We start from the raw sequence: 22,865 nt of genomic DNA, 5'->3' as shown, positions 1-22,865 counted from the left end.
GCGGCCTCCGTGGTGAGGATACAGCCTCTGCACATGGGGCGCCGCTCTATCCACTGACCCACCAGGTGCCCCTTTTTTAAATTTCTATTGCATACAACACTCTGGCCCATTTTATGATTTTTTTTTTAAATGACATATTATAGTATATTTTTCATGGCATGAAAATATGCTATGGTCTTTGATTTTTTTTATGGCATGCTATACTATGACAGTTCTTGTGACACTTTTTTATAGCCTGCTATACCGGGATGTTTTTGTGATTTTTTTTTTTAATGGCAGACTATACTATCATGTTTGTTATGGAATTTTTACATTATATATAGTACTACAACTTTTTTGTGATGTTTTGAATATCATACATACAATAGAATTACTTTTTTTAAACTTTTTTTTGTGGCACAATATCCTATGACCTTTATGATTTGTTATTTGCACGTCAAAGGGTAGCATATCATCCTAATAAGCATAAAAAAGTCATCTATGTCATCCAAAATAGCATTTAAGTCAAAGTATAGCATGTAATTCAAAATATCATTAAAAAAATCATGCTATCACATGTTCAAAATAGCGTGAAATAGTCTTAGTATACCATATCATCAAAAATGACATCAAAAGTTCATACTATAGCATTTCATCCAAATTACCATTAAAAAGTCATACTTTAAACAACATAATAATGCATGTTGAAAAAATGACCACAAACTCAAGGCTATAGTATGGCAAAAAATGTCAAAATATGACATGTCCCAGAAACAGCTGAAAATACCTCAAAACAGCATAAAATAGCCTGCTGAGACATGCCATAGCACAGAATGTTGAAAAAACAGCCAAAAACAATGAAATAATGCACATTGAAAAAATGGCAAAAAGGTCAAAATGTGACATGTCCCAAAAAACAGCTGAAAACACCTCAAAATACCATAAAATGACGTGCTAAGACACGCCGAGCACAGAATGTTGCAAAAAACAAAAATAAAAAAAACAAAAACACCATAATAATGCATGTTGAAAAAATGGGTGAAAAAGCAAGGTAAGGCTAAAAATGTCAAAATATGACATGTCCCAGAAACAGCTGAAAACACATCAAAACAGCATAAAATAGCGTGCTGAGACATACCATAGCATAGAATGTTGTAAAAACGAACAAAAACACCATAATTATAAATGTTGAAAAATGACTGAAAATGCATGGCAAAAAATGTGAAAATATGACATGTCCCAAAAACAGCTGAAAACACCTCAAAACAGCATAAAATAACGTGCCAACATGCACCATAGCAACAAATGCTGCAAAAACGGACAAAAACACCATTATAATGCATGTTGAAAAAATGACCGAAACAGCAAGGCTATAGTATGGCAAAAAATGTGAAAATATGACATGTCCCAAAAACAGTTGAAATCACCTCAAAACAGCATAAAATAGCCTGCCGAGACATGCCATAGCACAGAATGTTGAAAAAAATGCCAAAAACAATTTAACAATGCATGTTGAAAAAATGACCGAAAAGGCAAGGCTATATAGTATGGCAAAAAATGTCAAAATATGACATGTCCCAAAAACACCTCAAAACACCTTAAAACAGCATAAAATAGTGTACTAAGACACGCCATAGCATAGAAGGTTGCAAAAAAACACCAAAAACAATGAAATAATGCATGTTGAAAAAATGATCGAAAAGGCAAGGCTATAGTATGGCAAAAAATGTCAAAATATGACATGTCCGAAAAACAGCTGAAAACACCCCCAAACAGCATTAAATAGCGTGCTGAGAAATGCCACAGCACAGAATGTTGCAAAAACAGCCAAAAACAAGGGAATAATGCATGTTGAAAAAATGACCGAAAAGGCAAGGCTATAGTATGGCAAAAAATGTCAAAATATGACATGTTCTAAAAACAGTTGAAATCACCTCAAAACAGCATAAAATACCATGCTTAGACATGCCATAGCATAGAATGTTGCAAAAACAGCCAAAAACAAGGGAATAATGCGCATTGAAAAAATGGCAAAAAAGGCAAGGTTATATAGTATGGCAAAAATGTCAAAATATGACATGTCCCAAAAGCAGCTGAAAACACCTTGAAACAGCATAAAATGACGTGCTAAGACACGCCTAGCACAGAATGTTGCAACAAACAATCAAAAACACCATAATAATGAATGTTGAAAAAATGGCCGAAAAGGGAAGGTTATAGTATTGCAAAAAATGTCAAAATATGACATTTCCAAAAACAGCTAAAAACACCTCAAAACAGCATAAAATAGCATGTCAAGACATATCATAGCACAGAATGTTGCAAAAAACTGAAAAAAAAACCACTACAATAATGCATGTTGAAAAATGACCGAAAAGGGAAGGCTATAGTATGGCTAAAAATGTCAAAATATGACACGTCCCTAAAATAGCTGAAAACACACTGAAGCAGCATAAAAAAGCACGGAGAGACACGCCATAGCAAAGAATTCTGCAAAAACTGACAGACCATAATAATGCATGTCGAAAAATTAATGAAAAAGCAAGGCTATAATATGGCTAGAAATTCCAAATATGATATGTCCCCAAAACAGCTCAAAACACCTCAAATTAACATAAAACAGCATGCCAAGACATGCCATAGCATAAAATATTGCAAAAACGGAGAAAAACACTATAATAATGCATGTTGAAAAAAATGGCAAAAAAGGCAAGGCTATAGTATGGCAAAAATGTCAAAATATGACATGTCTCAAAAACAGCTGAAAACAACTCAAAACAGCATAAAACAGCGTGCCAACATACGCCATTGCATAGAATGTTGCAAAAACTGAAAAAAAACCCCACTATAATGATGCATGTTGAATAAATGACCGAAAGGTATGGCTCAGAATGTTAAAATATCACATGTCCCAAAAACAGGTGAAAAGAGCATAAAATAGTGTGCCAAGACACACCATCGGCTAGTATGATGTATAAACGGTCAAAAAATCCATGATATAGCATGTTAAAAAGATGACCGAAAGTTGACATGTCCCAAAAATAGCTGAGAACAGCTCAAACCTGTATAAAATAGCATGCCAAGAGAAGCCATAGCATAGAATGTTACAGAAACAGCCCAAAACACCATAATATAGCCTGTCGAAAAAACGACAAAAAATGCCATACTATAGTATAGCGAAAAATGACAAAAAATGACATGTCCCAAAAGCAGCTGAAATGCCAAGAAATTCCATAGCATGGGATGTTGCAAAAACGGCCTACAACACTATAATATAGTATGTAGTATGTTGCAAAAATGGCCAAAAACACCATAATTTCGCCTGTTGCAAAAACAACCGAAAATATAGTATGGCGAAAAATGTCAAAATATGACATATCCCAAAATCAGATGAAAAACTTATAAAATAGTGTGTTGAGACACGTCATCGCAAGTTATGTCAGAAATGAAAATAGCTAAAAAAAACTGCAAAAAATGGCATGCTGAGCCATGCCATGGCATAGAATGTCGCAAAAATGGCCTACAGCACTATAATATAGTATGTTGAAATAACGACTGAAATTGCCACTCTATACTATGGCGAAAAATGTCAAAACACAACATTTTATGCTGAAAACCGCATAAAATAGAGTGCTGAGACATGCCATAGCATAGAATTTTGAAAAAAAAAAAAAACATCATAATGTAGCATGTCGAAAAAAACAACCGAAAAAACGTCATACTATAGTATGAATGTTAAAATATAACGTTCAAAATACAGCTGAAAACCACATAAAATAGCACGTCAGTAAAGGTTAAAGTGCAGAATGTTAAAAAAAAACACCCAAAAAATCATAATATAGCAATTCAAAAAAACGACCGAAAATGCCATGCTATAGTATGGAAAAAAATTTCAAACATGATATGTCCAGGAAACAGCTGAAAACCATATTGTATAGCATGTAGAGACATGTCATAGTATAGAATGTCGAGAAAATGGCCTAAAACATTATAATGTAGCGTGTCAAAAAAACGACTGAAAACTCCATACTATAGTATGACAAATAACTATATGAAAAAATATGATAAATGTGAAAATATGACATGTCCAAAAAACAGCTGAAAACCTCAAATTAAAGCATGTCGAGATACGTCAAAGTAAAGAATGTTGAAAAAATGGCCAAAAACATCATGAAAAAAAATGAAAAAAAAAAGACCAAAAATGTCATAGTAAAGTATGTCGAAAAATGTTCAAATAACAGTTAAAAACTACATAGTACAGCATGTCAAGTCATGTCATAGTATAGAATTTTAAAAAAACGTCCAAAAACATCACAATATAGCATGTCTAAAAGATGACCGAAAACGTCATGGTATAGTATGTATAAAAAGGTCAAAGTATGACATGTCCAAAAAACAGCTGAAAACCACATAGTATAGCATGTCAAGTCACGTCATAGTGTACTATGTCCAAAAATGTTTAAATATGACATGTCCAAAGAGCAGAAACATCATACAATAGCATGTCATCCAAAAATGCCGCCAAAAAGTGATACTATAGCATGTTGTCCAAAATCAGGCCCAAAAGGAGGAGAGGAACATGTTTTGTTGCAAAGTAGAGGGGTGAATGCAGCCCTCATCTGTGTGCTAAAGCTATGAGGCTGTAAGAACTGCTCTTTGCTGGGAACACTGGACAATTTTTGTAAATCATTCCCATTGTCTGCATGTTGTTTTGGGTCATCACAACTCCCCAGTAAATTTTGTCAGTTTTTGTAAAATTTTGAACTGTCAAGTCACACTACACACCTGTGATGATAGCATGTTGTCCAAGATTGCACCAAAATGTTATTCTAAAACATGTCATTTGAAAATACCCTCAAAAAGTAATATTAAAGCATACATTTAAAATACCCTGGAAAAATCATGTTATAGCATGTTGTTCAAAATATCCTGAAGAAATCATACCATAGCATGTTGTCCAAAAAAGCATAAAAAGTCACATTATAGCATGTGGTCCAGAATCTGGCCAAAAATCATACTATGGCATGTCTTCAAAAATCTGGCCAAAACATCATACAAATTATAGGATGTCGTCAAAAATCTTGCCAAAATGTCATTCTATAGCACGTCGTCCAAAATGTCGCCAAAAAGCCATACTATAGCAGAATGCCAAAATGGCACTGAAGTGTCCTAGTATAGCATTCCGTCCAAAATACTATAAAAACACCACGATATAGCGTGTCTTCTAAAACAGTATCAGAAAGTCATACTGTAGCATGCCATTCAAAATAGCATCAAGATGTCATACAATAGCATATTGTTCAAAATGGCATCAAAAAGTCACAATATAGCAAGTTGTAAAAAAATACAGCATGTTGTTTAAAAGAACACATTTGTTCAAAATAGCATTAATGGGTCCCAGTATAGTGTGTTGTTCAGATTAGTATAAAAATTTCAGAGTATATTTTGTCCTCTAAAGAAGGATGGAGAAGTAATAGCAGACTATGTCATCTAAAATAGTACAAAAAGTCATAGTATAGCATGCTTTCCAAAATAATAGTATAGTATATACAGTGGGAGACAATTCATCAAGATAGCTTTCTATACAAGTCATTTCTTCTCTGTGGCCTCAAATTTGCTAGCAAACAAAAATCTTCTCTGACCTTTGATCATGTGATAGATCCATGGCTCGGATGCCAGCATCACAGCCAGGGTAGACGTAGAGCTTTTTGAAGTCGCAGGCCTGCCAAACCTCCACCACACCATTATCCCCACCTGTGACCAGGTTGTGGCCATCACTGCTCAGGAGAATAGCCTATAGTAGGGACAGACAGAAATTCCTCATATCACTTCCAACGTAACTTTACTGTCCCTTTTTGGAAAAATTGCTGTTGCATGTAAAAGATGGCACTGAATGACAGCCGGTTATGTGTACAAAATGAACGCCAACACTGATGACCACAAAGCTACAAGATAAGAATGGCTTACAGTAGCATAGTGCACTCTAGCTTTTGTATCAATTTAAAATGTATTGTTTAAACTGCACATGTATATTAATATTTTAACAATTGTGTAACTGCATTTATAATACTAAAATTTAAAAACCTGACGGGGCAACTTAAATTTCTCCCCCAAAAATGTGTTTTGGATTGTATACTATGATCCAGGCCATGTATTCTATGATCCAAGTATTTAATCCACAAACAGAAAAAATGTGTCAGTCACATTACTCTGTTCACTGAATCTCTTGCTGACCTTTTGAGCTACTTTCTGGCCACCATCAGTAAATGTATTGTCATTTTACCCTAAATGAAAACAAGAAATCACTGGATGTGCAGTGTTTTTGAATGTAATTAAAGATTTGTAGCTGCCCACTATTTCAGCTGTTTAAGTATCTAAGACTGCAGATGAACAAAGATGCATCAACATCCTCTAGTGGATTATACTGGTGTCGAAAAGTGAGCTCACCCTGGTGGAATCATTGACCTCCATCTGTGCCAGCAATTTTCCATTAATGCTGAAGTTGCAGAAGCGGCCTCTCTCGTAGTAGATGATGCAGTGGCCCTCACTGGACACTGAGATGAGCCGTGGGCACTGATAGTGATCTGGCCCCTCCAGAGCCCGCAGCAGGTCCCCTGTGATGGTGTGGACAAGACATGGACCCTCTGCCGAACCGAAAAATGCACAGACAAGTGTGAGATAACATCATTTCTACATTTCTACAGCGTGCACAGAGAAATTTCTTTTCATGGTTGTATTTTCATGTTCAGCTGGACACACATACATACGTGTTCACTGAAATGAAAACTTGCTATATCTGTGTGGGTTGTTTTTAGACTGGTAACCTACAGTATGAACGACAATGTGCCACATCAAAGCACAAGTCGCCCTCACTTTCTCTGTTCTCTCTGATGACAATGACATTAAAGGGAGACAGAAAAGTACACTGACCTTTGGCTCCGCTGATGACCAGGCCCAGCTCAGCGCACACTGACACACACACAACTTCCTGGTCATGACCAGTCAAAACGGCTCGTGGTGCTGGGTAGTCACCTAAAAAATGACACATATACAATTTCATGAAACACATTACTTGGTTTAATTGAATAAATCTGTCGTCTGGTTAAGGTGAAACCTTCGCCTAAAAAAACCTTCACCTTCACCTAAACAATCTGAATACCTGAATAGGTCATCATTTACCAGTCAATATGCTGCATTTTTTAATTGGGATTTCTGTGTAATGGTCCATATAACCACCACACCTTCATCAGGCAATAAAATCACATAAACACAAGCAGACACACATCTGCTCACAGGGAGGTCCCTTTGAATTGTCATGTAAATGCAGGGATGTCCACTGATGGCAGCCAAGCCACTTGATTTTATCCTGCGTGTCACATGATTGATGATGGCCAGGGGAGAGGTTAGTGAGGGGAGTTTCGAGGCACCCGGAGCCGACCTCTCATCTCCTTCTGAAATGCACTGATCACCAATACTGAATAAACCCTCATCATGAGATAACCCGAAATGCTGCTGTTTTACTATTTGAATAGAGTTTAAGCTATTGAATCCATCACTAAAATGATGTAATCACTACCATTAAATAAACAGAATGTGGCTACTCGTGTCCACACATGACTCCAAGTTCAGCCAAGTCAGTAAAAGTTTCTCCATCCACCTAGATGACAGTAAAGTCCTGATAGATGATGTGGACATGTCAGACCGCCCTCCTCCTCCCCCATCATCTTCTCCTCTAGCTCGGCATATCGCCTCTGCAGCTGTGGCAGTCCAGTCAGTGAGCTGGACTGTGATCGATGCCGCACAGTCCCTCAGAGACCAGGACCTGAGCAGCGCTGTCAGTCCCAGCACCCACTGCTGAGGGAAGCTGAATAGGACAAGTGTCAGAAAAAGCCTCCAGGGGAAAAAGGGACCTTGTGCAGCTCACCTACCCGACAAAAGATTCAATCAGCCTGCACTGCATACCCCCCACCCTCTCCTAGCCCTTGGGACGTGCCGAAGTCAGCCGCCACAATTACCCGTTGCAAATATCCCTTTGCAACGGTGTGATGGGCCGAGTCTGAGAGGCAGGGCCATGATTGAGCTGGAAGTTATTTTAATTATTACACATTTAAGACACATGCAGCCTTTTGGGGCATGGGTGAAATCAATTTCTTTGGCACTCTACATCTGCAGGATGAGGAAGCAGTGATCCAGAGGGCTGCTGCTACATAGTCACACAACCCTCGACCAGCATTATTGAAAATATAATAGGCATGAAATCTCCAGAATGAGACTCATGGAAAACATCGTTCCATGAATAAGCAAATGAGAATAAAGAGGACTTTGGTGCTCTGTGTGGTATATGACATTCATTTGAGGGCTTTAAGTGTGAAGATATAAAGAGTGGCAGTGGTTTATCCCTGTGGATCCTTGACTGATATTAGCTGGCTATAGAGATTTGTATAATGCTGAGTCAAACATACAGTGTGTAAAGTTTTTAGTTGATTCTCAGTCATTTTCCTTGGACTTAAGGTGTGGGAACTAACTTCAAGTTTCCATACCTTTAGTGCTCTACATCCAAGCTAGACTGTTATCTTCTGACTCCACAGGTTTTCTGACGTCGTGATATATTGATGAGCTATTGCTAAGAGACTGGAAGTGATTTGATTGAGTGGAAACACATCCTGCCTTTTGTTTCTCGAGATGAGCTATGTCGCTTCCTTCCCTTTTGTCTGTTGAGGATGCATTGTAAGCACTAGTAGAGTGAATATCAGGGGAATACTGTTTTCCTGCTGCAGTAACACAAGTGCTATTGCCCCTTGCTAATTGGAGGCAACCAAGCTGAAATTCTTAATTAACTGTCGCAGCCTCAGTGAAGTTAATTAGAGAACACTCGCAACTAATACGGAGCTCCTAGAATCTGTGACAATTAGAAACACAAGATCTTCTGGCACACACACACACACACACATACACACACACACACACAGTCATTGTATTGTCATCCAGAAATAAAATTAAAAAAGCAATCTCTGCCTTATCTTCATTTTTTCAATTCCACACCATATATGGTGCTCTACACTAGTACAGTGCTGTAATGTCTGTTTCCCCTACCCTGATGGATTGTTTTGAACACAGACAATCAGTGAGACTAAGCAACTAAATGAAGTGAGCAGCAGAAATCACACACTAGGGTCTACCATTTTGAATGCCAAGACATCTGGAATCCTCCACTTGAAAGCAGCACAGCTCAATGCAATAAATCACACTAATATATCACAGCTACAGTGCAGATAAATTATCCTCTCCCTGTCTCTCCATATTATTTGATTTCTAGGGTAGAAGGGCTTTTCTTCCAGTGTTGATCAAAGGCTTCTGCTTCCTCTCTAACTTTTTGAAAATACTAGTAATGAACTCGTGCAGGCTTTTACTTATCAACAAAAGAGTGAACTTCATAGGTGAAATACTAAAAAAAGATTACCGTAACTATATCCAGAGGGGGATGCTACTGAATACTCTTACTCACTGTTATTGGGGTTATCGCCGATAATATGGTGCCGTCCACTCCAATACCACAGCAGAAGTGTTGCATCCCTGGACCCAGAAACAATGTAGCAGTCCCCTCCAATGTAAGACTCTGATCTGGCCAGACATGTCACCACGTCCCAGTGGCCAAAAACTATCTGGGTCAGCTTTCCTAAAGAACAGATGTACAAACATGTTTTCAGTGTTGGCAAAATTGCTAGAAGTTTCTGAAATGCAACATGGTAAAACTACTGCAGGCTGTGCTCTCAAAGCCCTGCTGACTTAAGTTAAAGGTATACTATGTATGGGTATATTTGTGTTTTTACAGCAGTGTGTGTGCAGTTTTAGTAGTGCTCTCTTGGGATGCGAGCTGCTTATACCTCAAAATTTGAAGAAAATAAGGAAATACAGACAGAGGGACTCTGCTGACAAATACACCACCATACACTTCTTGCAAATCATAAGTGACAATTGAGAGGAATTAAAATCCTGCAGAGTAACTCTTTAAGGGAGTATTGTATGAAATAGTGGAAAACATTTCTGGTTAAATCAGTGGTTTGCAGTCTGTTTGGCTTACAACCTCTTAAAATGAAACAATGTCTGCTTGTGACCACGCAACACAGATTGTGGTTTTAATGTGGACAGAGTTTAGCAGTTCAACCCACAAGAATAATTTTTCTTTATGGTTTGTAGTATTCAAAGGACATTTAGAGGCCAGAAGAGGTGAAAGCATACAGTATTTCATAAGAGAAAAGAAAGTTGAAGAAAAATAAATACAAACTTTTTTCTTTTTTTTCTTAAGCTTTCGATCCTCTTGTGACCCTGCAGATTTAACTAAACCCCTTGGCCCTGCCTTAACTCCCAAGTTTTGTACTAATTAGTTAAAGCTGCAGGGACAGTCACTAATATAATTAAAGAGGTTTGCTGACAATATTATCATCTTGTTCCCACTGTATCATTATCCATGGTGGGGAAATGAGCAGAAATAACTTTTTTTCAACTTAGCAGTTAGTTTCAATGTCCTACAGTATAGTCATCCATTTTTCTACACAGCTTGTGAGGAGAGAACAGCGACAATACTGTATTATTCCCATCATAGCACTCAGTCCTCCACACTTCAGCGCACATCTCTATAGGAAATAGAGTTTACACTGTAACCTACCTGTCTCGGAGGAGTACACACGAAAGCTCTTGTCCCAGAAGCCACACACCAGTATGTAGCGGTTGTCAGCTGTCACCACGAAACAGTGTGAGGTGATTTGGATGCTCTGGTCCACTAGGTCTGTGATCTGACGCTTGTTGCTTCCAGTATTGTTGGCTGTGAGGTAAAAAAAAAAAGAAAAAAATGTCAATACTTGAGGTGTTAAAGTTATTAATTAAAGCCCTTACAGCCACAATAAATATCTTTTTTCATTGTTTGATGCTGTATTTTCTATTCAAAACAAGGAAGCATACTCACCAACCAGAGAATCCATCTCTATAGGCAGGTGATGGGCCTGCTCCAGAGAGTAGCCAGGTGCTCCTCGGAGACCTGGATTCAGGCAGGGATACATAAAGAGATTAATCATTGAGGCGGCTATTTCTCACCTCTGCACATGTACATTCTTACACACACACACACACACACACACACACACACACACACCTCCATCATGTCCATCATAAAGATTTCCATCTGTCTCACTGGGCTTTTTTTCCATAAGTGTCAAACTGAATGGAGACATTTTATCCATGCAATCTGTACCTGGAGCCAGTTTTGAAACAGCAACATGCCTGAAAATATGGAAACCTTATTATGATCATTATTCTGAAAAGCCAAACCACATTTCTGTTCTCTCCGACAGGATGGCAAGGGTGCTGCAGCTGTGTTCATTAGTGTGGGAGCAGCTAGAGCAGCCACACAGTGTGGACTCTTTGGTCCTGAGCTCAGTGTGTCTCTACAGTGACAGATGGGGATGTGTGGGGAGAATGCGGTGCAGTTGCGGCCTAATTTCCTAGTAACCATTGCTTTGGCCCTCTGACCCTGAGGTGAGGTTGATTCTCAGGGAGGGGCTCTGTGGGTAATGTTGTTCACACATGTCTGAAAAGGAACATGTGGAAACACTCATGGTCAGCTTACCTAGGAGGTGCTCGCCTCTCACATAGCCAGCTGGCTACAGTTCTGGGCAGGTTTGTGTGTGACGGTGATGAAGTGATTTTACAGGGCGACTGCTGTGGTAGGTATCACATCTGGTGTGGCACATTCTTTTTTTTTTCTTTTTATGAAGGCATACGTGTGTACTTGACACATCACCTGCCTTGTGTGTGTGGAGCTACACTCACCGACGGTGTTGTGCCATCGGTTGACGGCAAATACGCGGCTGCAGGTGACAGTGACCACAGCAGGTACGGTAAGATGGGGCAGGGTGTTGGCGGCCACGTGCGTCACCGGCGAATTGGATGGAAACTTCAAAACCATGATGACATCCTGCTGCATCTGGTCCTTGAACATGAGCGGACTCTGTGGAAGGAAACACTATTGAGTAGAAGAGAGAAAAGACGGGAGTATAAAGATGGAAGGACGTGATGGTGGGAGGGTAGGGAGTACAAGGAAAGAGGAGCAGGAAGAGGAAGGGAATGATGAAGATGAAAAGAAGAAGAATGAAAAGATGGGAGAAAAAGAATGGAAAGAAGCAATTAGTGTGAAGGTTGGAGGAAAAACAAGGTACAGACACAGAGGAAAGGTCATGCACTGCCCCATCTGGACAGTGCAGTCAGACAAGGGACTGGTCAGACGAGGGTAAGACATGGGAAACTGGGATGGAGTAGACTGTACACATGAGATGATGCATACATGATACACATGTAACAAGGTTAATTATACAGCAGTAATATGTGTAATGAGTGAATTTTATTTGTAATTTGTTTTTATCATAATTACACAAAATCTTGATAGATAGTTCTAATCTGTTAGACCTCCAGTGTCAATATGTGGAACATTCAAGACTCAGTTTCTACGTTCATTTTTGTGGGTCCCCCTATAAATAATGTGTCTCACTTTAGCCTCTCCCCTTTTTGCTAATGTGCTTCATGGGAGAGGAGCTGAAGTTTGAGGGCATATTGACCAGAGGATTTGTGTGATTTGTGTTTCCAAAGATATCCTCATCCGGGTCTCATCATCCAAACACCACGCAGACATCGCTAGCCACCACCGGTTACACACATGCATCACAAAGATTGAGTTTGTTCCATACAGAAGAAACGGTAAAAGAGCCTGCATGAGTTTCTAAAAATACGCTTATTTCACCACTGTAAAATTCAGCTTAACCTTTACAACCCTGTGTTAAACTCCATGTGCAGCAGAAGTAAAAGCAATGGAGGAGATAGTGATCCTGACAATAATCTGAGTTTTGAACCACTTTCTGCTCTCTTCTCATCCCTAATTTTAGAGGCGTTTGACAGAAGTGGATGAACATTCACTTTGGTTGCAAAAGTAAAAAATTGAACTAAAAGGTCTCAAAGGGATCTGCCTTACAAAGTTTCTTGAAGGGAGAGAGAAACAGAGATAGCCATGTGGGGATAATGAGGGCTAGGCTGGCTATAACATGGATTAGACAGGGAAGAGCAGTTTACCACTGGGAGAGAGGAGCTACTTGGCCAGTAGGGAGCACTCTTCCCTTTACACCACACTGCTAGTAGGCAGTAACAGCTATAACAGCACAGACAGAATTTGTTGTCAAATTGCAGGTCTATGACCTACATGAGCTAAGCCCTCTGAAATATTTATCTTTGGTTATAACAGAGCAGAATGAAGGAAATATATAGAAGTAGGGGACATCTATATCAATCTTGTGTCTAGCTACAAACTCAGGCACTCAAACCCACAACATCCAGGCATGCTCAGGTCCACATATCCTCTCTCACACACCACCACCACCACCACCACCAGAAGTGCAGGGAATTTTCCCAGCATGCTCGTTGCTCTCACCAGGTGCATGGCGGAGCTGCGTGGAGGATGTGGCTCGATAAGCAACTGAGATGGCGTCTGTCCAAAGCTCTGGATCTGTGCCTCTGTGGCCTGCGGGAGAGAGAGAGGGGAGAAGGAGAGAGAGAGAGCGGCTGTCACAATCAATATGCATCAAAGTGATGGGTCAATGCGTTACTTGACAATGCAAGCAAATCCTAACTCAGCCGTGCCTCTGAGGAAAGGGGGAGGTAAAGGGAAAGGGGAGCACTCCCAATCCGCATGGGTGCTCCCCCTTCCCCCCTCAGCCTGCAGAGTCATCCAAGTGTTAGTATGGAAGAGACAAGCCTTTTCCTATTAACATGCTTCAGTTAACCATTCCCATTTCCAGGCGCAGGGGCCCCCGCTGCATAAACGTTAACCTGGAGTGACATCCAGCAAGGACTGCAGCAGGCCGGCCTGCTTTTAGATGTTATTGTGCTTGAAACAAAAGGGAAAAGCATGTCCATGCACATACATACGTTTGAAACAGAGGCACAAAACCACACAAGCAGACCGAGGCGATTCGGCAGAGGGTACCTTGATGAAGGATGATTTATGGGGTATAAACTGTGAGTCTGCCTGTGACTATAACAGAAAAAAAAACTAAAAACAGCACAAGTTGCACCCTGAGTATAGGAAAAAAAATAAAAACACTGGAGGAATCAAGCATTTACTATTATTAGAAAACAACTTCGTTAAATAGACAAAAGATTTTTCCTTTGCTCTCAGTGAGTGAGGGAAAAAAACAAACGGTAAGAGCTGCTGAGCTTGACTGAAAGTGGGGCACTCAACAGTGGGAGTGATTGATGTGACTGGAGCCACTTCCACCATCAGAGGGGAGCTTGTAGACGTCCGTCAATGCCACTGTGCACAATGGAACATACATCGCTCAGCCTTTCGCCCGCCCTTCTGACTGCCTGGGTGACTAGCCCTCATTTTACTCCGCTTGTACACACCACTCACAATCAAAAGGACCTATTGGGTAGCACATGCCACGGAGGGAGATGTTGCAAGGGAAGTTTGGAGGTGATATTGAATCAGGACAGGCCACCTGCAAGCCAAACACCCCCCCCCCCCGGTCACTTCCTATCTTCCACAACACCAAAAAAGGCGCTGTCCACACGGTTGAGCGCTGTCGCACAGCAGTGAAAGTTTCATGTGAGTTGGTGAGCACATTTGGCAACCATTAACTGCTAGTCAGTGTTTCTTTACAGCGCAGTCCATCATGTAATAAGCAACTGACATTACGGCTATTTAAGGTTAGGTTTGGGGTGAGGGTCACAATCTCTGTTCAAGTAAAGAAATTTGATACAAAGATCAGAAAAGGCTTAGGAGGCCATGTGGACAACATCACCATATTTCTTGTGATGATTCTATTACGAGGGAAAGTGGGCTGCTGCATGTCCTGTTTTGGAAGTTGTAGACAACCTTGACACCCTACAATTGTTTCCAGAGTGCAAGAGGGAGGATTCGTCTGTATATGTTTGTGTTTTCATGCGGGGAGGGGGTTGGGGGGGTCTTACTCGCTGAAGGTTAACTTAAGAACATGTTCTTCCACTAAATGATCAAAACATGTCAATATCTCTCAGGTGATTCAACATTAATCCCGTCTGAGGTGTGTCAGAAATGTATCTCCATATCAGTCTGAGGTGGAGAGCACTTAACAGGCAGTTCATTAGTTTAAGTCACTTCAGGCTCTGCATTTTGGCTGATAAGTGACACTTATTGCCAAAGCCATCTGGATGATCTCCCCTCCTAGCAACAACCGCCTTGCTTGGGTGAGCACCAAACATCCATCATAACACACTGTGTCTACATGTCTGTCTGCATGACTTTGTTCGCATCTGATTTTGGCATGAGCAAAAATGTCTTCAGAGGTGAGTGGCTGCAGCGCTCTCTCTATATATCAATCTGCTGCCTGGTTCCCAAACTGGTGACAGAGAGACTCCATTGAGGACGATCCCCCCCAACAGCATCCTCCAGTGCACTCATGCAATGCAGCAACACAACAGCTCTGTCAGACAGAATGCAAACATGGCCTTGCAGTGACCCACTAAGCAGCGTGGGATCATGCTGAGTCACGACACCTGAGCTCAGTAGTGGTGACTACAAATATGAAGCTGCTACACCTTTCACCTTTTGACAGACTTGGTAGATTAAAGAAGCAAATTGTTTTCAGTATTTGTGGCTTTAAAGAAGTATAAACCAATTATAAAAACAGATCAAAGCAGAACAGAAACCGCAAGACCTGTACAAATGCATATAAACAAACTATTAGTGTAATTGTTGTATAATTGTGTTATTTTCTCATGTGAGGACACTGCTTTACATGCCAATGGAAATTTGTTTTAGATAAGCTTATCTGGATTTATTTTAATCTTGAAGTGCTAACAAAGAATGAGCCTGAGGGTGGTTTTGAGGCGACAGCTTGGGAGTTGACATGTGCACCACTGTGCGTGGGAGCAGAAATGTCTCAAACAATGTGTCCACCAGTTGGGGATTATCTCTAATGCAGTTATCATTAATGACAATGCACACTGAATCCTATTCTATGTGAAACATATGAAGGTAGTTTCTTATCATTAAGGTCAAGCATTTAAACACTTGTGTCCCATCACTATGAGAATATCAAGGTGAAATCAGTTTAAATATATCTCAGCTGCTTCAAAGCCTTCATTTGCTAGCCACAGCACACTTTGTTGTCTTTGTCGATTCAGAGGAGGCGGGAGGGGCAGTGGCAGCCGAGGAGGAATGGAGTCCCACTGATGAATAATTTGTCTGTTTACTTCTGAGTGACACAGCGGGGTTTGAATCAAGGGGTTGCTGTCATGTTTTTCCATAAGAGAAGGCTGTCAGGAGGAGCATCACATAGAAGGACTGCTGTTCCGGCAGTGTGCCCAGTAAAGCTGTCACTGTGCCCTCACCGGGCCCCAGCGGCATGTCAGAGGGTGTCATCATTTCCATCTGACACATGGGCGGAAATTATCTCTCATGACCTCTAATTTATCGACATTTCAAATGCCTTAATTGTTATGACTAATGCCAGATCTGCAGCTTCACCTGTCAGACCCAGAATGAATCAATACCCTGGAGTCAATCGTCACATTTCAGCAGGTTTCAACGTGACATTCATTGGGCATTTTTCCATGCTCCACCTCACTGACTCAGCCAGGCAGTTCGCAGACCTGGCCTGCGTGGAAAAGGAGGAGTGGAAAACAATAATGCGGAAAATGGTACGATAAATCCTGCAGGAAATCACCTACAAAATTAGCATAATGTGACTGTGCAGGAAACTTCTCACCTTAACTTATCTTTAACTTCAATTAAATCAGCAGAGCATCAGAATACAATAAATTGTTGTAATCTGATCATCCTGGTGAAATATTGTACTTGGGAAATTATGATACTGGACTATTTATATACATGTTCTTATTTTCTAAGCCACATTTTTTCAGGATTGTAGCAGGTTTTATACAGTTTCTAGGGATGGGCATTTTAAGTACTTTCCATATTTTAGTACTCACATTAAAATGTTAGTGAGTACTCGAATAATTGCAAGAGTGGGGTGCAAAATGAACATCCAAGCGAAAATGTGGGTAGGTATAAGGGTAAGCCTTCCTTTCTGCATTGCACAGACTAGCAATTAGCTATGATGCAAGTTTAAAGTTAAATAGCTAGCACTGCACATTCTTTTAATTTATTTTGTCAAAATACTTTCAAACTTCCTGATACCTTGTTGCCATATTGTGCCTGTAACATTAGGCTGATATATGTCTGATCCTGTCCAATAAGGCAAAATTTTAATATAAATAGGGCCACTTTACATTCATATGTATTACATATATGTTTTCTTTTATAAAGCAAAAAGAAAAAAAAAGCTTACTCTATATGTTGAAGGGATCCTAACTGAGTACTTATGCCCATCCCTAAAAACTACAATGATCTGTTTTGGAATTACAGATAAAATTTGTCTGCAACTTGTGTATGCAAGGAAATCAAATGACATTTTAACGTCCCTGCTTAATACACATAGCAATAGTGCATATTTAGGATACTCCTAGGTTTTTGTATTTGGGGTTTAGATACACAAGGTTATGCTTTCTGTGACAGGGAGAGGAAGAATCCATCCAGAATGAGGAACATGATTGAAAGTATGAAGGTTTGTCTTAATCAGTGCTCATCATATCAGCATTACATCGGTTGCAATTAGCTGAGCCTATTTCTCTCTCCTGCACAAATACATTCACATGTCACAATAGCGACTGCATCAACTGGGCATAATTAGGGAGTCTGAGTAGCAGGTTTCCTAATGTGCAACTAACTAACAGTACTGTCATCTCTCAGGCTAACAGTAGGCAGGGTGCAAGACAGCTAAAAAACCTGACAAAAAGGCATTGCCTAAATTATTCTCAAAATGATGAAAACCAAACCTTTCACAATATGGTTTGGTAATTAGATCGGTCGAATCTTCTGCAGGTGATTTGCATAGTGGTCACTTGATAAATAAAGGCGCCCCTGGAAGTGACAGTATATAAATGACTTGTTTTGCAGACAGCAGATGGTGGATATCACAGGGAGAGACAAGCTCAAACTGGAAAGTACCACAATGCATGCCAGCTGCTGCAGTCTCTGGCCCCCTTTCCCCTCTACGAAATTAAGCTATTCACAAGTAGTACGGCCGAGCTAATAGATATTCAATTAATTTGTTAAGAACAAGAGGATTCACTCCCTCTACTATTGACTGAATGACCCCTAGTGATTGATCAAAGAGCTCAGTGAGATTCATTGATCTGATTATAGGAAGAATCATAAAATATATTCAGCACCAGAGAATCCTGGTGTTAAGAGGATCTATGAATAATGTGGACAGATATTAAAAGATTACTGTTTATCTGAGAGAGGTAAAATTAATAACTCAGGTTGTCACAAAATGACACTAATCTCAAAGCAAACTTGATGAGTCAGCAGCTCCGTCAAACTCTCTCACGTCTTACATTTGCATGACACAACAATTGATTGACAGATGCATGATATGAATGCTCCTGGAGCTCCGACACATGCCAGGACAAATAGAGACAGGAAGTTGTGCCTATGTTGAATAAGAGAGAGGAGGAGGGGCTTTGTCTCCATGGCAATGTGTGTGTGTGTGTGTGTGTGTGCCTTACCTCTCTCAGCGAAGGGTCAGTGATACTGTCCAGCTTGACGGAGCCCTCGTAAGTCAGGTAGTGAAAGACGTTGAGGGCGCGCACCGCTTCGGGGCCTCGCTGCTTGTAGCCGAAAATAAGGTCAATCCACTGATGCAGCTGACATGACACAAACTCGCTTTCCAGGGCCTGTGAGAGGAGTACAGGGCAATTAGAGGTGAGAGGCATCCCTGCAGCACATGGGCCAAAAGATACAACACAAACAGCACTTCCACACAACAATGAACACAACAAAACACAGCCCACTTTACTGTACACAGATGACCCACCATAGCATTACATCACATCAAACAATACAAAAATAATCAAGAAAACTGTCAGAGAAAACTAACTTGCATTCTGTCAGCTAAAGATAAATAATTGACCTGTATTACTGCACAAAAATTATATAGGAGAGAAAGAGAGAAAAGAGAGATAGAAGCTGCATCCCCTCCTTTTAATATAATCAGCTAACTTCCTGTATCACATTTCTCTGTCCACTTAAAATACAGACCAACTATCTTAGCATGGAGACAAAGAAATTGGTTCAATACTAACAGGGTTCCAATTTACTGTAAAACCATCCGCAGCAGCAACATTGATAAATTACTTGTGAGAGTGAAAAGGGAGACTTGATTTCTTGTGGGAGTGTTGGTGAGAGATTTGGGATAAGATTTAAGGCAGATAATTATTATAAATATACCTATGGAAGCAATGCAGCAGGGGTTTGATGTATTGTTCCTACAATATAATTCCCATGCATGCTGGTGTAAGGCTTTGCTAGAGGAATTTACACTCCTCCCCTAACGTCAGGAATAACAGCCATTACCAACAAAGCCTGCTCGAGCACACAGAGGCAGAGTTTGCCACAGGGCATATCACTTCAATTGAAAGTGGCACATGCAAAGATGGGAAGTGGGAGGAAGAGAGAGGGAGGGAGGGAGAAAGAGAAGGAGGGGAGGAAAAAAGAGGAAGAGTGAGACAGAGGGGGAGGCAGGGAGAGAGATTCACTGACAGAAATGAAATAATAGAGGAAGCAAGAGTGTGGGCTAGCTAGGGAACAGAACAAAAGAAAGACAAAAAAATGGAGGCAGAGGACTATGATTTTCTGGGCGTGCGAATATGCTGGTCTGCGAATGTAACAATGCAAGGCAAAATCACACATGTATCCTTCAACAGTGAGAAAATATTCACTGTAATCCTTTTTTTTAGTCATCCTCTCTCCTTGTTTTGGAGATGCAGACATGCCCGTAACAACTCCCAGCCTCTCCCTTCTCTCTAGCCTCCTGCCTCTCCCCCTCCACCCTCTCTCTCTCTGCCGGTATACAAGCCTGATAGAGCTCAACCAGGCAGCGTGGGTACAGCATGGGGAAAGGTCACCACCGTAAGACCAGCCCAGCTCTGTCACTCCAGTTGAAAAGGTCAGGTGTGTTCCCAGAGCCTCTTTCTACCTCTGGTCCAAAAACACTTTGGCCCCGAACCTCAGGATGCATAACATGCCTGAAATGTTACGTCTTCCTAGCAATATGATAAAAAGTTTCTATGGTTTAAAGGAGGAACAGCTCATCAAGCCTAAATTAGAAAGTGGAGGCATACCTGGAGATATCAACTTCATATACTGGGATTAGTCTTTTCAAAAATAGACTTATGGATGTATATATATACATTATATATATATATATATACTGTATATATATATATATTCTGAATATTTGAAATGGTTTAATACTCACTGTTTTTTGCTGCTAACCAGGAAAAGGAAGGTCAACGTTGTCATGTTATAGCCTTGTTATTTTTATCTTTTAGTAAAAAAAAAAAAAAAAAAAAAAAAAAAGTCCTCAATGTCAGTTTTACCACAGTATATTCAAAATGTAAAATGGTATGTATTGGTTAGAAAGTACTGTTACATCACTGAGATATAGGTTTGTATTTGCATGTACATCTGAGGATCATGTTGTCTTTTCCTCACATAGGTAATGTTTCAGTTCACATCATCTGGGCGTTTGTGTGAGGGCCTTTATGAATTTTCGAATAAGAATCAAAACTAAAATGCAAACAAAAATGTTGACAAAATACAAAGGGTATTTTTTTTTCTATTTTCTCTGCATTGAATATAGTAATAACAACAGACAGATGGGAAAACATTAGCATGCTGTGTGCAGTGCACTGATATTGTTGTAATTTCTGGGCAATGAAGATATAATTTTCCATATAATTAGCATTCACAGATTTTTAAGTCACCAGCATGCACCTGCATGCTTTTTTTGGCTTTAAAGGTCCAACGTGAAGGATTTAGGGGGATCAGATGGAAGAAACTGAATTCAATATTCATTACTATGTGTTCATTTGTTTATAATCACCTGAAATTGTTGTGTTTTTATGACCTTAGTGAGCTATTTATATCTACAAATACAGTGGATCCTCCTCCATAGAGTCCCCCATGTTGATCTACAGTAGCCCAGAATGGACAAACTAAACACTGGCTTTAGATAAGGCCATTCATGTTTTCGTGTAACCCACTATCACAATTGGCACATGGTGGAAGTTTCGGTTGGTTGCAGTCTGAAAATTTACTGTTAAACTTAATTCAACTCTAGACCTTCAACAGTCTGACTTTATCTGTAATGTTATATTCAAAATGCATCTGCACTGTTGTAAGCACATGGCCATTCATCATGTTGGTTTTGTATAAATTTGAGTAGAGCTGTTGAGTTTCCACTATAAGTGATTCCAGATTAAAGGGAGAACAGAGTTGACGAGAAGAGATGGGCTGGATCTCCATTTCTTTCTCCGTGCTGCCACTGAAACCTGCTGGGAGTTGTGGACCACATGTTGATAAGCTGTCTGTATTAAACACGCACACACAGACATTCACACACGCACACGCTGAAAGGGTCCTGCATGCTGCCAAAGTGATGAGGCCCAGCATTACAGAAGGTAACACTATAGGGCAAACTTGCCCTCAGTCCTGTCCTTCAGTGACATCACTGGGGTCAGAGGTACAGTGTTAGTATTGAGCGGTGCACTTTATTAGATGCTTCATGAATAAGACAAGGAGACACAGATGCATGGGAAGGTTAGAAGAAGAGTGAGAGATGGATTTCTTTGAAGCTGTGAGACAGAGGCAGGAAAGCTAAATGTATGGCACCACTGTGTATACATGTCGTGGTGCATTCTAAGTATAAAAACACACAGTAGTATGAAACATGGCCTTATGCAGTGTACTGTATTGCACCTCATGAGAATGAGGATGGTCTCCACTGAATAGTATAAGAAGAATATATACGTAGAATCAAATCAATTGTTACCAGAAATGGGACAATAATGATTATACAGTAACTATCGCAGTAAAAACTAATGCGATGACTATGTTTTTTTTTTATTTCTATTAATTTTTTCTCTTAATTTCTATTCACTGCAATCTTAACTGAGAAGGAATAAAAAGAGAAAAAAGTAGTGTTGGTTGGCAGAGACAGAGAAGCAGAAATGACTTTATATATTGAAGAGAGCAAATATTTGTGTTTTGAGACAAGACTATTCCTAAAGGACTTTCTCAACTTAACTTTAACTCAATATTAACTTAATATTAACTTAATGTCCTTATCAAATTTCCAGTGATGATGCTTTTTTTCTGATATTTTGTTATGTTTTTTTTGTATGTTTTTGTGTTATATATTGTCACTGTTAGTTTTCATGCTCATTTGTGCAAAGTAAATTCCCCTTGGGGCAATAAAGCGTTTCATTCATTCATTCAATAAGAAAAGAGCAAACATGAGATGGTACTTTTGGTCATTAATGTTTAAATCCTGATTGCTGATTAACTAATATTTTAGCTGGATAATAAAGGAAGTGACATTATACACAGGTGCAGTTTTAGCTAAAGCAACTATACCATCTTGACTTTGACACATGCCTAAAACTTACCATCCTGTTGATCCTAACAAGGTCTTCGGGCTTCTTGGCCCAGGCTGGCAAGTCCACGTCACAAACCATGGTCCTGTCCTCCCTCATTCCCAGATGGTAATCATTGCTGTTGACAAACATCTCTGGGAGGTAGTAGAACTCGGGAATCAGTTCCTGTGTTTTAAAGGAAGAGAGATGTTCATGTTTTACTGCTAACTGACAAGCCCACAATGTCTAATACCACAGCTTTCATAATATAATCGCCCAACAATTCAGCAAAGTGCAAGAAATAACATATGTGAGGACAAGAG

The 22,865-nt window shown here is 39.9% G+C and overlaps 1 protein-coding gene across 1 annotated transcript in view; it reads right to left on the bottom strand.

The window, feature by feature from the left end:
* Positions 1 to 22,865, bottom strand: part of LOC121943162 (neurobeachin-like) — a 256,528-nt gene that overhangs the window by 1,758 nt on the left and 231,905 nt on the right. The window contains exons 47-56 of the mRNA XM_042486604.1: positions 22,576 to 22,728; positions 18,634 to 18,801; positions 13,451 to 13,540; positions 11,806 to 11,998; positions 10,943 to 11,014; positions 10,646 to 10,801; positions 9,485 to 9,655; positions 6,910 to 7,011; positions 6,427 to 6,623; positions 5,622 to 5,773 (exon numbers count right to left, since the gene is read on the bottom strand). Coding sequence (XP_042342538.1) covers positions 5,622 to 5,773; positions 6,427 to 6,623; positions 6,910 to 7,011; positions 9,485 to 9,655; positions 10,646 to 10,801; positions 10,943 to 11,014; positions 11,806 to 11,998; positions 13,451 to 13,540; positions 18,634 to 18,801; positions 22,576 to 22,728 — 1,454 coding nt within the window. The remainder of the gene's footprint in view (positions 1 to 5,621; positions 5,774 to 6,426; positions 6,624 to 6,909; positions 7,012 to 9,484; positions 9,656 to 10,645; positions 10,802 to 10,942; positions 11,015 to 11,805; positions 11,999 to 13,450; positions 13,541 to 18,633; positions 18,802 to 22,575; positions 22,729 to 22,865) is intronic.

This window comes from Plectropomus leopardus, chromosome 5 (genome assembly GCF_008729295.1).
Source record: "Plectropomus leopardus isolate mb chromosome 5, YSFRI_Pleo_2.0, whole genome shotgun sequence".
Lineage (NCBI taxonomy): Eukaryota > Metazoa > Chordata > Actinopteri > Perciformes > Serranidae > Plectropomus > Plectropomus leopardus.
The sequence above is the reverse complement of the archived record's forward strand: the minus strand, read 5'-3'. Positions and strand labels throughout refer to the sequence as shown.